This window comes from Cetorhinus maximus, chromosome 11 (genome assembly GCF_964194155.1).
Source record: "Cetorhinus maximus chromosome 11, sCetMax3.hap1.1, whole genome shotgun sequence".
NCBI classification, from domain to species: Eukaryota; Metazoa; Chordata; class Chondrichthyes; order Lamniformes; family Cetorhinidae; genus Cetorhinus; species Cetorhinus maximus.
This window is the reverse complement of record NC_135889.1, coordinates 74,437,155-74,454,724: the sequence shown is the minus strand read 5'-3', so window position 1 is coordinate 74,454,724 and position 17,570 is coordinate 74,437,155. Positions and strand designations below refer to the sequence as shown.

General features: G+C 39.9%; 1 protein-coding gene across 2 annotated transcripts in view; it reads right to left on the bottom strand.

Annotated features, from left to right (window-relative positions):
* Positions 1-17,570, bottom strand: part of pkp4 (plakophilin 4) — a 181,508-nt gene that overhangs the window by 7,224 nt on the left and 156,714 nt on the right. For both annotated transcript variants that reach the window (XM_078552220.1, XM_078552221.1), the window contains exons 17-21: positions 14,112-14,307; positions 10,741-10,825; positions 10,524-10,650; positions 1,428-1,559; positions 752-825 (exon numbers count right to left, since the gene is read on the bottom strand). In XM_078552220.1, coding sequence (XP_078408346.1) covers positions 752-825; positions 1,428-1,559; positions 10,524-10,650; positions 10,741-10,825; positions 14,112-14,307 — 614 coding nt within the window. The remainder of the gene's footprint in view (positions 1-751; positions 826-1,427; positions 1,560-10,523; positions 10,651-10,740; positions 10,826-14,111; positions 14,308-17,570) is intronic.

Genomic DNA, 17,570 nt, shown 5'->3' with positions numbered 1-17,570 from the left:
AAGGGCATCACTGCTTTACGGCTCCAACCCAAATTTACACTATTATATAACTATAAAGAGACTCTCACTGCTTGCAGGAGTAGCTAGTGTCACGAAACTTGATAAGGTTCATATGGCAGACCTGAATTTGTAACAACTACATAAACTAAAATTTTAAACAATTTACAAAAGAGTGAAGCTGCAGGAACAATTGTATTTGTTTGCAGAGGACTAATATAAAATCAGGAACTAAACAATTGGCAATCTCAATTCTTTTCAACCACCAAACCAGAGGAAAACAAAACTATGTAGAAAAGTCAAAGCTAAAATTAAGGCACTTGACTGTTGGAAAATGAAGCTTGCATTCAAGATCATGTCACAAATTCATAGATAAAATACACAAAGCTCAAACGCAATATTATGTACTCAAATGATAACTTTTCAGCAAATTTATTCCTGACCCTAACCTCCTGATACATCAATAGAATATTTACTTTTGAAATTCTGAACTTTGTAATTGTTTCTATTGATCAATTCATATCAAATATTTACTGAGATATGGACTGAAACTGCATGATCTCATTTCAAAAAAGATTCAAGAGCTATAGAAAAACAAGACTTATTTGTCTCAGTTGAACCCAAATTAAAAGATGCAAAGGCCAGTGTGCTCTCAATTTTCTGCCTAGTATTTTGCCATGCTCTCAAGATTTATGGAATGCTCAGATGTAAAAATTCATCACCTTACATGTTCTCCGAGGTATACAATACTTACATGAAGTCGTCTGGATTCCTCTCTTGCTGGTGAAGAATAGGAACCGATGTAAATAGGTGAAGGTTTACTGGAACCTATAAAACAATACAATGCAATTAACATGGAAAAGGGATATACTACACTTGCATTTACAATTACTCAGCTAACAGGGTGCGGATTAAAAAAAAACATGCGGAAGTAAAACACGAGAAAAGAAAAAATGCAATGTCATATTGTATTTCAATTAAGAATGTCATTTCAGATGTAAATAGGTTGGTAACACTAATAGTGAACGTAATAACGACTGATTAGTAACAATGTTATACTTATACTTGAATTAGGGTAGAAAGTCCAGCAGTGTTATACATTAAAATTGAAAAGTTGCAGAGAATAGAGTGTAAATCTGAATACAAAATCTGGAATAAATAAAAATGGAATAATAAGATTGTGCACGTGACAAAGTGAAAAAAATTGGATTAAAGTACAATTTCAATTCACTCCAATACTACCATTATATTGTTAAGTACTCTAATTTATAGAGATCAATACAAAACCTAAAGTAAATTTGATTTTTAAACAGTTTGCAGAGCAAACGCTGACCTAAGAAAAGCTCCAATTTTAAAAAATGACATATTTAGTACTTTTTTAAAAAAAGGCCTGACCTTATAAACAAAATTGTAATCACTCCATTCCTTACCTATAGTTAAATCTGCGTGTGTCATATTGTCTCCTTGGCTGTTGTAATATTGCATAGATGTCTTTGCCTTCTCATAGTTAGAGCGTTGATCCTTGATCCCCAAGAGTGCTGGTGAAGAGGTTGTGCTAGCCACTGTGAACAAGATATTTTATTCGCACCAAATCAAAAACTAAAATACAAAGAAAATCTTGCATTTACTTAGCATTTTTTACAACCTCAAGACATCAAGTGCTTTACAGCCAATGTAGATTTTTTTGTCTGAAGTGCGGCAGCTGAATTGCTCACAGCAAAGTACCACAAAGGGAAATGTGACAATGACCAGTTTTTAAAATTGTAAACATTGGTTGAGGGATAACTTTGGCAAGATACTGCAGGAACTGCAAACCAAAAAAAAATTTTGGAAATACTCAGGTCAGTCAGCTTCTGTGGAGAGAAGGTAGGGTTAATGTTTAATGTCTCTCAAGTTTACAGATGAACAGACAGTGAAAAGGATGGGTAGAAAACAAAAGGTCTGTAACTAAGGCGCAGGGCCCTCCACCATTTATACCAATTCTAGTTTCCCAGCCCCAATTGAATCTTTTTTACTATGGATATTTGCTCAATCGTTTTAACCTCCATCTTCCCCTCATGATGGCATCTGGCCCTCTGCTTTTTCTGAGAAGTGGCCCTACAAGTCTCCACCCACCATCACTATCTTCTTCCTGGTTGAAGACTCACATTCAACTACTTTTTTTTAATATATATATAATTTCACTAACTTCCTCCAAATAAAAAGGTGTTGCAATGAGAAATTGCATAGGTCCTAGCTATCTGCCTTTTTATAAGCTATGCTGCACATTCTGTGTTCTAGTCTACTCAAGGTGTCCCACTCTGATCCCTTCTTCCAGTACATCAAAGAAAATGTTGCTTTCTATTTTCACCTTGACCTGAGCATTTCACCAATTTCGCTTCAAATTTCCACCCCTCCCTCACACCTTTGTAAGGTCTGTCTCAGAATTGTTACAGCGCAGAATGAGGTTATTCAGCTCATCATGTCTGCACATTCTTCCTTTGCAGATAAAGTCTTTTGAATGCTTCGATTGAACCAGCCTCCACTTTGAGGCAATGTATTTTAAACCTTAACCACTTGCTGCGTGAAAAAGCTGTCTCTCATATCGCTTTTGTTTCTTTTGCCAATTACTTTAAGAACTGAATTGTGTGTGTGTCCCGGCAGGCATCTTTCCCATGGGGGGAGGGGGAGCATGTAAAATAGGGTGGCGCCCATCCCACACCTTCCCGCTGACCCCCCACAGTACAGGTGAGGGGGCAAGTAGGTGCTGAAATTGGCAGGCCACCTGCCATATTTAAATGAATTAAGGGTCAATTAGGTTAGTTATCAAGCCAATTGATCCTAATAATACACTCCCCATGCCATAAAATGTTTGGCATGGGCAGGAGTGGGAAGCCTGACTTTTTTTTTACCTCAAGTGCTTAAAGGACGAGGAGGTTGGTGGGGTGGTGGTGGTTGGTGTTCAGGGGCACATTGAACTTCATCTGCCACCTGTTCGCCCATTCTACCAACTTGTCTATGTACCGTGGAAGTTCTATACTTTCCCCCTTAGTTCACAACACCTCCAAGTTTTGTATCATTTGAAAGCTTTGAAATTATGCCCTGTACAACAAGGTCATTAATATGCATCAGAAAAGGCAAGGGACCCAACACTGAACACTGGGGAACGCCACTACAAACCTTCCTCCAACTCGAAAAATATCCAATAACCACTACTGTTTCCTGTCACTCAGCCAATTTCATATCCACGTTGCTACTGTCTCTTTTACTCCATGGGCTATAAACTTTGCTCCAGTCCCTCCTGCAGCATTGTAGCAAGTGCCTTTTGGAAGTCTATGTACACCATGTTGTAATATGCTTTTAAAGAATTGGAGCATGATATCACTAGAAAGGAAGTGTGTCATGCGATCCAATTTTAGTTTCACTTTTGCTTTTAAGCAGTGCACAGCATAGATAGCTCTGCTGGTTTTTTTTCAAGATTCTTATGTGCCTAGTCTCAATAAATGAACCCATGATGTGTTTATCCAATCCCTTATAAGTGATTGGTTCCTTATATCATTATAAAAACATGACACACCACAACAACATTGCCCTCATCAGCCCTCTTATCTCTTCAAACAAAAAACCTTAGCAGGTTAGTTAAACACGATTTTCCTTAAGAATGTGTATTGGTTTTCCTTAATTAACCTGCATTTGTTCACGTGACTATTAATTTTTTCCCGGATTATCATTTCTGGAAGTTTCCCCACCAAAGTTAAACTGACTGACCTGTAGTTGCTGGGCTTATTTTTGTTGGGATGCTGTTGGTTACAGAACATGTCTGTTAAAGAAGTCTTTGCAGTCTTTATTAACTACTTGCAACTATGTACAAGTTACAGTAAGGGTACAGGCATAGAGATATCCCCATCTTAGATCCTAACATCTCTGGCCAACACCACACCGACCCTAGGTCTTGGTCTCCTTCTTACATCACTGTGGGCAGTACTGTATTCATTCCCTCATTAAACCTGTATGTGCCAGCCCCATCTGCTATAATTTTACACCCTTTTTTGAACAAGGGTCTAACATTTGCAATTCTCTGGCATAATCCTCAAGTAAGGAAGACTGAAAAATTATGATCAGTGCCCCTATGATTTCCATTCACTTCCCCTCAGTATATTTGGATGCATCTCATCCAATCCTGGTGCTTTATCAACTTGAAATACAGACAGCCTACCCAATATTTCAATTTTAAACATTTCTAGTGTCTGAATTACCTCCTGTTTCGTCATGGCCTGGGTAGCATGTTCTTTCTTGATAAAGACAGGAGCAAAGTATTCATTTAACACCTATGCCTTCTGCCTCCATGTATTAATCCCCTTTTTGGTTCCTAATTGGCCCTACTACTCCTTTTCCCACCTTTTACTATTTATATGGCTAAAGACGACTTTGGGGTTCTCTTTCATGTTAGCTGTCAGTCTCTTTTCATACTCCCTCTTTGCTTCTCTTATTTGCCTTTTCACCTCCCCTCTGAACCGTCCTTATTCAGCCTGGTTCTCAATTGAATTTTCAACCTGACATCTACCATTAGCACACCTTTTAGTGAACTCTGGCTTTGTTTGCTCTAGCTTTCCCTTTTGAGGGAACATGCTTTGACAGTGCCTGAACACACTCCTTTGAAGGCAGCTGACTGTTCAGCTACTGTTTTTCCTGCCAACCATTGACTCCAATTAATTCAGCCCAGATTGCTTCTTACCTCATTGAAGTTGACTATCCTCCCAGTCAATTATTCTTCTTCTGGATTGTTCCTTGTCCATAGCCAACTTAAACGTTATGATAAAATGATTACTGTCCCCTAAATGTTCTCCAACTGACACTTGGCACACCTCTTGCCCAAAAACCAGGTCTAGCAGTGCCTCCTTTCCCATTGGACTGGAACCACACTGTAGAAAATTTTCCTGAACATACACCAGAGCCCTTGCCCCTCTCTGACCTTTACACTTCTACTATCCCTGTTTATTCAGATAAGTCCCCCATTATAACTACTCTATAATTCTTGAATTTCAGTAGCTTCCTTGCCAATTTGTTCCTCCACATCCTCCCCATTAGTTGGTAGCCTATAGGCCACACCAAATAATGTAACTGCACCTTTTTTGTTCCTTAGCTCCAACCAAATCGATTATGTCCTTGATCCCTTAGACACCCTCCTTCTCTAGCACAGCAATGCTCTCCTTGATCAATACACCACCCCTCCCTCTTTTCTTCCTTTCCTGACCACCTTGTATCCAGGAATGTTTAACACCGAGTCCTGCCCTTCTTTGAGCCAGGTCTCTGTTATAGCCACATCATATTTCCATATGGCAATCTGCATCGGTAATTCACTGATCTTATTTACCACACTCTATACATTCATTGTAAACCCAATTTAGGCCTTATTACTTTTTCCTTGACTCTGGCCCCAACTAATAACTTACTATTCCCTACCCTAGTGCTCTATCTCTCTCTCCCCGTATTCTGTGCACCTTGGTAATCCACTCTGATATTATCTTCTGATTGCCACACCTGTGTCCAGTTAGTTTAAATGTTCGTCAATAGCACCAACAAATCACTTCGCAAGGAACTCAGTCCCTGTTCTATATAGGTTCAACCCGCCTGGAATCACATCACTCCCAAAGCTAGTCTCAATATGCTAAGAATCAAAAGCCCTCCCTCTTGCACCATCTCTTCAGCTATGCAATCATCTGCTTTATCCTATTTCTATAGTCACCTGTGGGTGGTACCAGATGTAATCTGGAGATTACCATGTACTACACCATCACACTCATCAGTATTCAGAACTGAATACTGGTTGGAGAGGATGCACTCAGGGGACTCCTGCACTACCTGCCTGTTTGGTGGTCACTCATTCCCTTTATCTCTGCATACTCTTAAGTTGAGGTGTGACCACATATATAAACATGCTCTCCATGAAGGTCTCAACCTCACATGCACCACATTGACACCAGCTGCTGCTCAAGTTCTGAAACCCAGAGCTCAAGCTGCTGTAACTGACGACACTTCCTGTACAATTGGTTATCCAGTTCATGGGAAGCGTCCTGGAGTTCCGACATAGCAAAGGATATGCATTCGAGGTTGGGGCAGCCCTGGCATTTTTCACAGGATCACAGTGCAGAAGAGGCCCTTCAGTCCATCGAGTCTGCACCGACACGTGAGAAACACTTCACCTACCTAACCCCATTTACCAGCACTTGGCCCATAGCCTTGAATGTTATGGCGTGCCAAGTGCTCATCCAGGTGCTTTTTAAAGGATGTGAGGCAACCCGCCACCACCCTCCCAGGCAGCGCATTCCAGACCGTCACCACCCTCTGGGTAAAAAAGTTTTTCCTCACATCCCCCCCTAAACCTCCTGTCCCTCACCTTGAACTTATGTACCCTTGTGACTGACCCTTCAACTAAGGGGAACAGCTGCTCCCTATCCACCCTGTCCATGCCCCTCAATCTTGCACACCTTAATCAGGTCGCCCCTCAGTCTTCTCTACTACAAATAAAACAACCCAAGTCTATCCAGCCTCTCTTCATAACTTAAATGTTTCATCCCAAGCAACATCCTGGTGAAACTCCTCTGCACCCCCTCCAGTGCAATCACATCCTTCCTATAATGTGGTGGCCAGAACTGCACACAGTACTCCAGCTGTGGCCTCACCAAGGTTCTATACAACTCCAACATTACTTTTGTAATCTATGCCTCGATTGATAAAGGCAAGTGTCCCATATGCCTTTTTCACCACCCCACTAACATGCCCCTCCGCCTTGTTACTTAATAACCTTGCTACTTCTAATAATTCTTACTACTGCTAATAAACCTTTACCATGCTAATAAATCTCTATTAATAAATCTTAGCAAGACTAATAAATCTTACTAATACCGATAAACCCTACTAATACACTTTACTAGTAATAATAAGCCTTACTTTTAAGGAAAAATGAAGGCTTGCCAGTTTATTCCCTAGTTTAGATAAAACAAATAGGAAATACTCACCTACCTGCCTCCCTTTGGTGTCACAGCTTGATTCTTCTTTCTGAATGCAGACTCTAACGTGCTCCTGGCCTCGTCTTGTCCATGCTGTTTATATCCCTGTTCCTGGTCTCACCTTCTTCATGCTGTTTATATCCTCGCTCCTGGTCTCGTCTTCTCCGCGCTGTTTATATTCCTGCTCCTGGTCGCGCTGTCTCTACGCTGTTTAAATTCCCTGCTCTAGGTCCTATCTCTGTAATCTCCTCTAGACCTACAACCTTCCAAGATATCAGTGCTTATCTAATTCTGGCCTCTTGAACGGCCCAGATCTTAATTGCTGGCAGTTGTGCCTTCAACTGCTAAGGCCTGAAGCTCTGGAATTCCCCCCCTAAAACACTCTCCTCCTTTAAGATGCTCCTTAAAACCTCTCTCTTGGACCAAGTCTTTGGCCATCTGCCCTAATATTGTCTTATGCAGTTGAGTGTCAAATTTTGTTTGATAATTCTCCTATGAAGTACCTTGGATGTGTTAAAAGTGCTTTATAAATGCAACTTGTTAATCTTATGAGCGTTTCCAGCATTTTGCTTGTATCATTCATATATATTATATGATAGGAATATTGCACAAGTATGGTAATGGAAGGGGCATTTACTAATTGAGACTGAAAAGAAGTTGAAGGCAACAAGCTGGAATTTCCTCAATTCAATTTACCCTGAAACTTACACCTGCTTTTATGTGATATTGGTGGCAACTTGCTTTGAATTTTCCTGACAATTACTTCAGCATATACCTGGACATGAAAACTGGTGCAAGATAAAAGTGGAAATCAACATGAATAACCAGAGGTTGAGGAAAATGCAGAACATATGCTATTATGGCTCTATTTATCTTGCTAATGTTAAATGTGAAATGGCATTTCATAAGAAAAATACAACAGTGGAACTTTCTCTTTTTAAATGCAACAGAATCTGATGCCACCATAAATAAAGTATCAAAATGTAGAAAATACATTGTAAGCCTCTGTGAGGAAAAAAAATACCAAAAAGAGTGGCTTTGGGTCTTGCTGTGCCTAAAGTTTTGGGCAGAAACTTAAGTCAATTCATAATGGACACGAATGCAGGAAATGTGTGTTCTCTATTGTTTTGTATGATGATGCAGCTATGTTCACGATCAAGAGGGGGTTTGACAGATGTTACTGGGGAGCAGTGCACATGATTGGAGGAAATTTGTGCATAGTGGTGCTTTGGCACAATACCAACATAATAAATCAGTTACATGTAAATTTCCTCAAAAAAATTCTGCTCTGGCACTTAACACCAAGAATTTTCAGACAATTCCAGGCTGATTGTATTCCAGGCATTATTCACTTATGTAGGTTTGAATGTTATCACTGTACTAAATTGTAATGCAAGAGTTTAACAATGAGTGCACAATTATTGGACAAAATTAAATCAAAAAATTAGCATAGATAAACCAGAGTACTATTAAGCAATTGAAACAGAAAATGCTGGAACTCAGCAGGTCTGGCAGCATCTGTGGAGAAGAGAGCTTTGAAGAGTCATATGGACTCGAAACATATGTTTCTCTCTCCACAGATGCTGTTAGACCTGAGTTTTTTTCAGCATTTTCTGTTTTCATTTCAGATTTCCAGTATCTGCAGTATTTTGCTTTTATACTATTAAGCAACCTTTAGTTTACATCCTGTAGTTTAGGCCCCATTCAAGCATTTATGTTCTAGCACACTTATGATGAGAGCTATTTCACATGGAATTTACAGTCTCTGTCCAAGGTAACACAAGTGTTTATAAGGAAGAAAAGGTTTCCAGGACACAGTAAAACCACTTTATGGCTGTATAATTATGCACTACATTTGCACTGCTAAAACGCAAGTTTTCTGAGCATCAACATTTACGATAACAGCAAGATCAGAAACAATACAATCACAATAATAACAGAGCTTTAACCTAAAAGGTCAATCAATTTCATTTCTTTTAAAAGTGACAAACTTCAGTTGACAAACTTAATACATAGTACTGAAAACAGTACTGGATTTCTTACCTGCAGACAGAATTACATAGAATGTGTGTCACAAACAGCACCCAACCACTGTTTATACTCCACTCCAGCCTCCTCCCATCTTTTCCCATCGAAATCTACTATTGGAATCATCTATTCCCTTCTCCTACATATGTTCGCCTTCACCTTAAATGCATCTATGCTATTCGCTTTAACCACTTCCTGTGGTAGCAAGTTCCACATTCCCGCCACTCTTCAGGTAAAGAAGTTTCTTCTGAATCCCTGTTGCATTTCTTGGTGACTACCAAATATTGATAGCCTCTAGTTATGCTCTTCCCAACAAAAAAAAAAGTTCTCTCTATATCCACTCTATCAAAACCTTTCATAATTTTAAAGACTATTAGGTCACCCCTCAGCCTTCTTTTTTCCAAGAGAAAAGATACATAGCCCATCAATCCTTTGTCGATATGTATACCCATGTTTTTCTAGCATCATCCTCAGAAATCTTCTCCGTACCCACTCCAAAGGAGACAGTGGCATAGTGGTAATGTCACTGGACTGGTAATCCAAAGGCTTAAGCTAACCCTCTGGGGACACAGGTTCAAACCCCGCCACAGCAGTTGGTGGAATTCAAACTCAATTAATAAAATTTGGAATTGAAAGTTAGTCTCAGTAATGGTGACCATAAATCTATCGATTTTCGTAAAACCCACCTGTAATGGTTCACTCATGTCCTAAGTAAAGGAAATCTGCCATCCTTGCCTGGTTTGGCCTACATGTGACTCCAGGATCACAGCAATTTGGTTGACTAACTGTCCTCTGGAATGGCCTAGAAAGCCATTCAGTTCAAGGGCAATTAGGGATGGGCAACAAACGCTGGCCTTGCCAGTGACACCCACATTCCATGCAAGAATAAACAAACCATTTTTATTAAATGGAGACAAGAACCGCACACAGTACTCTAAGGCTTGATACTGGTTAAGCACAACACCCCAATTTTCAATTCGACCCTTCTAGAAATACCCTTCTAGAAATAAAGTCTAGTGCATAGCTTGCTTTTAAAAAAAAATGGCCTTGCGAACCTGTGGAACAACTTTTAGCAATTGGTGTATTTGAACTCAGATCCCTTTGTTCCTCTACTCTACCTAGACTTGCACCTTCCAAGTAATAAGTAAGCTCCCTATTCTTCCTAGCAAATTTTACTGCCTCACGTTTGTTGAGCTTCATTTGCCTATTCTGCAAGTTTATTAATGTCCTTCTGTAATTTGTCGCAGTCAGTATTAACTACCACTCATTCTGCCCACACCTCACCATCCCCCACAAAAAAATTTGGTGTCATCCACAAATTTAAAAATTGTATTTTTGATTCCAAAGTCCAAATCATTAATGTAAATATAATTTGTGAATAGTAGTTCTGTGTTGTAGCTTCACCAGGTTGGCACCTCAGTTACAAAACATTTCCATACTTTTATAGCTATTGGAGCACCAGTCGGAATTACAATATTTATTTTCTTTAGATAACCATGAACTACTGACCCGATTGAAGAACAGGTGACATATTCTGATTGGTTGTTGATAAGGATGGGTGAGATGTGGAGAATTTGTGTCTGTCACGTTCCAGAGTAGAAATTGGTGTAATGAAATGGCTTTGATTCCAACCATCCTGCAAACACAAAAAAAAATCATGTGGGGGAAAAATACAATGATTAGATTATTGATTTCTAATCAAAAACAATTGTATATTGGGAGTTACCTTTTTATAAATGCTGCGAAGGTCACGATATTGCCACAGTGTGTTTAAAACTTGAGCTGCCGCTTTAACTACTTTCAGAGAATACCTTAATGAGATACAAAACTAAGCATAAATATTAAAATAACAATTCAACCTATAAAACAGTACAATATTAATCCAATTCAGTCAGCAATAATTCCAGAATAAAACTTCAGTAAGGAAATGCAGTATGCGATTTCTATCAGAAGATTGCTTGAGGGGTCGTAGAGCCCACTCCTGTTCCTGTTTCTAGTTTAATAATTCATTTCAGTCTGCAAATGTGACCCTGAGCTTCCAGTTGCTCGCCATTTTAATTCTCTGCCCCAACTCTGATGTTCTGACCCTCTGTCTCCTACCCTTTTCCAATAAAATTTAACAGAAGTTTGAGGAACAGCATCTCATTTTTTGATCAGGCGCTTTACAGCCTTCCCGACTCAACCTTCCGATCACAGCCACCTTTTTTCTGACAACAGGTGGTCATGATTTATCTATTGCCATCTACAACTGCTCTAGACCCATAGCAAAATCATAAAAATGTTGGAAATATGTATTTCCAGCATTTTCCATGTTTATTTCAGATTTGCAGTATGTGTAGTATTTTGCTTTTATCCTTTTGGCTCATCTTTTGTTTGTTTACTTGTTCCCATTGTCACCTCCTTTTGGCTTACTCCATCATCCCTTCTGCCATTGAAATCACTTCTGCCTTCTCTACCCTTCCCCACAAATCTTCCCGTTACTTCTTCCCCTGCCTTCCTTCTATGGTTGCTTAAAACTGGTTATATCTCTAATTTCCCAGTTCTGCTGAAAGGTCACAGACCTGAAACGTCAACTTTATTTCCTTTTCCACCTGACCTGCTGTGTATTCTTTTACATTTCCTGTTAATAATTAATATTCCTCAATCCAGGAATTAAACTATTGCCTACACAATGGTTGTTATGCAATATGACAGATAGATTAGCATCTTTTAAAAGATCATGCAGAAATAAATTCACATTGGATTGTCCCATAAATTACCAGATGCTACAACTCCATTTTTAAAAATAGTTATGGTTTCTCTCAGAAATATACAGCGGAGGGCAGCCATTTGGACCTTGCACCTGTGACTTTCAGAGTTACCCAATTTTTTTTTTCTTTATTCTTTCACGGGACGTGAGCACGCTGGCCAGGCCAGCATTTTTATTGTCTATCCTTAACTGCCCTCAAGAAGGTGGCGGTGAGCTGCCTTCTTGGAACTACTACAATGCATGTGGTATATGTACACCCACAGTACTCTGGGGGAGGGAGTTCCAGGATTTTGATCTAGCGATAGAGAAGTAACAGCAACTGGTAAATTTGCAAATCTGCAATTCTACCAAGAGCATTCTTTTGAAAGACAGAATAGATCTAGTATGGGCCAAAGGATCTTGCCGATATGAAAATTTTCCTTAACTATTTCTGAAAGCTGTAAATTCCTGAACAGTGCTCCTGAATTTTTCTTGGCTCTCACCAGCCAATTATCAACTAATAGGTGGTAGTCCCTCAACCAAATAATCAACACCACCCAAATTTGTGAAAGCTCCTAAACTAATATGCCATCCCAAATTAAAGACATTTTTTGCTGCATTCTCAATAGCTATTTTGTCTGCCCAGTACCCTGGGCGTGCTGGCAAAGAGCAAACAACTTCATGCCACTGAAAGCCTCAACTGACTAATATCAGTCAGGTAGGTAATTGCCTGAGTGTTGGCTTTTAAATGATAGGGAAGCCTTTTATAGCCTTGCAAGAGTTGTGTTTTGGCATTTCTTCACCTTTCTGAAGAGAGAATGGCTGTCAGTTGACAGCCTTAAAATCACCTGTACTGGTTGTTGAGTCATTTGTTCTTGGCAAGAGCTCCACTGTACAAATTGGTACCATAATTCTAGAGAAGATAATAGAAATGGACAGGGCTATCTTCACCTTCTTGCAGCAAGATTGTATCAAGTGTTCTCAGGCCAATAGGTTAAAGGTAGACAGGGTAATGCACAGCTATGACCAACAGACATTGAAGAGGGGAGAAAAAATTTCACATGGGCCACAGAGAGGCATCTCATATTAAGAATGGACAGCCAAGAATAGTACCTAATTCCTAGCATTGAGTTGCTACACATAACCATGGTGTGCGAAAGGTACATTGGGAATGTGTTAGGAAATGGAGATAGCTTAAGTTATTTGTATTTCGGTGTGCAATGAATAAGGTATATGTTTAAGTTTAATAACACGCGCACACACACAGCAGCTTAAGTTCAGTTGAAGCCAGGATCCCAGTGAGCCTGGATAGCAGAGGGACAGATAGCAAGTTCCAAACTAAAGTTGAAGCCAGCCACCAGGAGAAGTTGGGCACAGGAGAAGGAACTTCAGGAGCAGATCCCAGGAACTAAAGAAGGAAGTCCCCAAATCAAGGGGAGTGGAACAGGAAAGGTCCCAAGTGGTCAGTCTGGTCGAAGGACAAGAATCTGGAAAAGGTCCTTTTCTGTGGGAGTGAAAGTAAGGAACAGAGAGGAAGGCTCCAAGCTTAGAGGGAGAAAGCTGCAGGACACAGATTTAAAGCAATATAGGCTTGGGAGAAGCCAGGAAATCCATGGGGACAGCCAAAGGTCTGTAACTTTTTACTATGAGCATGTGAAGCAGTGGCACAGCTGAGTCAGTGAGAGTGTGCGCATGGAAGGAAACTTGTATGCATGTGGTGATCCAGGGGAGAGGAACAATGGAAGGAGAGTTCAAAACCCTGGAGGTGGACCCTTGCGGAAGGCGCCTGAGAGAATGTCTGTTTCAAAGATTCCAAAGTGGCTCTTGGGGAGTGGAGATTAGAAACCCTTGTGTGAAAGGCGGAGTTCAGTGAGACTGGTTGGCTCGCTGTGTGATAAGCATCTGGGGGGGGTAGCTGAGGAGAGATCCATAGCATCCATTTGGGGTTGCATCTGTCACTTAGTTTCAGAGTGTGGTGTGCCTGACCACAGGTCGTTCATTGGTTTACATGCACTGCGTACTTACGGTGAACATTAGAGCATAAGATAGTTTTTGTAACTTGTGTTATCCTTACGAAACTGTATATATCTGTAAAGGTACAGGCGTGGGTGAAGGAGTATTGTAATATAGTTAATCTTTTCTTGTTTAATATATGTTTTATTCTTTTGTTAAAAGCTCATCAGCTGACTCCTGTGACTTTGTTCAGTAGCCACTCTCCATGTATCTAAACAAAAAATAAAAGTTAGGGTCTATCAAGCCAGGTTCCATCCTGGGATCAGGCTTGTCCAGTCATAACATCAGCTGGGATCGCGACAGAAAAATGCAAATTACAATATTTATCACATTATGTTTCCCACTTGAATACTTGCCTTTCTCCCTTCCCCCTTGTAATATTTACAAGTTTCTCGACTCCTCCAACATCAGCTAATGCTTTGGCATTCTCCATGTTCTTAATAGTAACTTCATGTAAAGCACAACAAACCGCAGCAACAGTGTCATCGGAAAGCTTCATCAGTGTTGAACCCCCTGGAAGGCGATGCACAAGATCCCGCATTGCATACTTGCCTGGAGAAAGAAAGGTAGTATGGAATCAATATAAAATATTGGTTGTATTTTCATCCCATTTTATTCTTCAGTGCTATGTGGTTCTTTCCAATGTAGACATGCCAATCTTCAAAATGAACAAAAACAAACCAACGCCTTTAAAGAAGCGGAAACAGCCTAAAGCACCTCTCCCTTCCCCCACTGCACTATATACCTCTTGATGCAGTTGTACTAACAGTACAATGGCAAAGGCTTATTGTAATTTAGGATGCAGGTATACACAACATACCAGATTAATTGGACTGTTGGAGAAACCTTGGGTTAAAGATAATTCTTAAAACTCTCTTGTTAAATCTGATTATTAATTTGCTTATGGCTATTAGTAATTCAAATGCCTTTCCTCCTCTTTCACTCTCCAGTTCATGGTGCAATTCTTTCTGTTCCCCTTTAGTTCAAGTTGATGTCACTGGAGTGATCCAAGAGTGAAGCTGACTAGTGAGTGAGCATGCTAACCGAATTGATGTTTCTAAAACATTAAAGGAATATAGAGTACAATTTGCATAAATAAAAAAGGGGAATATTTTAAATAAAGATACATCTTCCTTCAAGATGTCTCAGCTCCAGGTCAGGAGTGTGGCAAATGCTTAAAGATGGTTGCAGTTACCTGTCACAGTGCCTGCCCTAGGAAATGAGGCCACAACTGTTGTATGTACCAAAAATGTATAAAATGTGATCTGGCCATAATTCTTGCAGGATCTTTGACACCAACAATAAATATGGAAATGTTTTGTTTGGATAACTTTTCTTAGTATCTTGACTGTCTTTCTGTATACAAAAGATTTTCAAGAAAGGCCAGGCATACAGAAAACACAAGTGGAATACACTAACTGTAACACAAGGAGCATGGTGAACAGTTTTACTATTGCTTAAATTGATAGAATACCTATCAAAAGGGTGCAGAACTCCGAGACACAGACATCAATTTTTTCCTCTTAGATTATAATTCAAATTATTTGGAAGGAAAAAATCTACACAAAGTTTCATATCTTGTGTAGATTAGACTTTAAGTGCACATGGCACACCCAGGGTGCCCATTGCTCCCTATATTAACCATCATGTTTTAATAATTGACTTAAAGAAGCATAGTTTACAAGTTAACCATGCTGACTTGCTCAAATATCCAATTAACGATAGCTAGAAACTCTGCCACAGCCAACTAGGAAGCAGCAAGCCTGCAAAAACAACCAATGAAATTACTTAATTTAATTCAGCATTACAAAACCAGAAGTAACATCCACAAAACAAACCAAATTAATGTTTTCAGATTCCTTTCAGTAGGCAATATTCCCTCTAATGTTTCTTCAGCGCACAAATTGTTGTACTGTACAGTCCCTTTAAGATTGCTGTATAGCTGCGCATGCATGCATCTCAAGGGCAGCACTGTTTGTGTATAACCTTCTTGGCCCATTCCCAATTGCTGTGTTGCTGCATATGCCTGAGCAGTCCAGAGGAAATGTTTTGTCCATGTCGTTTTCATAACCAATTCACAATGTTTACAGGTAATAAAACCGAACATAACATTACTGAAATGATAAAATAAAAAAAGTTTACCATAAAATCACCTACATTCTTTGAAAATCTGTTAATCTTCATCCAACCCTCTCTTAGGGAATTATGCTCTTTTACAACTTATGTTTGCCTTAGGTTTGCTCTTCGGTAAAGTGACACTGGTCATGCGCGTAAGCACTCCAAGCAACTTACTTTCAAAGGCTCCCCATAATGCCCATCATCTAACCATAACAATAACAAAGAAACCCATTGTGATCATAACCAAATATCACTTCTCCAGTCTCAGTGGCTGGATTTAAAACATTTCAGTGATTCACATCCAACCACTTTACATTGTACAAATTTATCTTATAGAAAAATGAATACACAGCCGGTGCTAATCAAATCACACATTAACTAGCTCTGGGCTTGTGATAAACAAATTTCCTTCTCTTCGTTAGGTCATGCTCTCTTCTCAAATCTAGCTGGATAAACTTCTGCCCACGAGTCTGTCAAATGAGATGAAATTAACAATGTGTTTAATGTCCTTAGTCATGTGAAAACCTCTTCAATGTCTGCCATATCATCCCTACTTGCTGTCGCTAAAGGTCATCATGGCTTTTTAAATTATGTGGATTCACTTCATTTTAAAATACTATACTTTAACCATAACTCATCCCCAAATTCTTCCTGTGCACAAATGCAAATAATGTTCCTTTGTTGCCTTGCTCAACCAGGAAAAATTCTAATCAGCAAGGAGTTAATGCTGAATTATTGTGGTACAACTAAACAGTTTTTATAGGGCGAGGTGCTAGTCTAGTGGTAATGACACTGGAATTGTAAACCAGAGGCCCAAGCTAATCATCTGGGGACATAGGTTCAAATTCCAACACAGCAGCTGGTGGAATTTAAATTCAATTAATAAAAAATCTGCAATTAAAAGCTCATGAAACCATTGTCGATGGTCATAAAAACCCATCTGGTTCACTAATGGAAAGGAAATCTTAGGGAAAGAAATCTGCTGTTCTTACATGTGACTCCAGACACACAGCAATGTGGTTGACTCTTTAATGCCCTACCTTAGAAATGGTTTAGCAAGCCACTCAGTTGTATCAAACTGCTACAAAGCCTAAAAGGAATGAAACCAGACAGACATCTGGCATCGACAAAGGCACCAGAAACAACAATGGCACCAGCTCTGTCAGCCTTGCAACGTCCTCCTTACTAACATCTGAGAGCTTGTGCCGAAATTGGGAGAGCTATCCAACAACAGGCTGATAATCATATTTACCAAATCATGCCTTAAAGACATCACCATCTCTGGATATGTTCTATCCCACCGGCAGGGCAAATCTACCAGAAGTGGTGGCACAGTGGTATAGTCAGGAGGAAGCTGCCCTGGGAATCCTCAGCATCAACTCCAGACCCCATGAAATCTCATGGTATCAGGTTAAACATGGGCAAGGAAAATTCCAGCTGATTACCACCGACTGCCTCCCCTCAGCTGATGAATCAGTACTCCTGCATGTTGAACACCAAATGGAAGAAGCACTAAGGGTGGCAAAGGCACAAAACGTACTCTGGGTGAGGGACTTCAATGTCCATCACCAAGAATTGCTCGGTAGCACCACTACTGACTTCACTGGCTGAGTCCTAAAAGACATAGCTGTTAGACTGGGTCTGCAGCAGGTAGTGGGGAAACCATCTAAAAGGAAAAACCGACTTGATCACGTCCT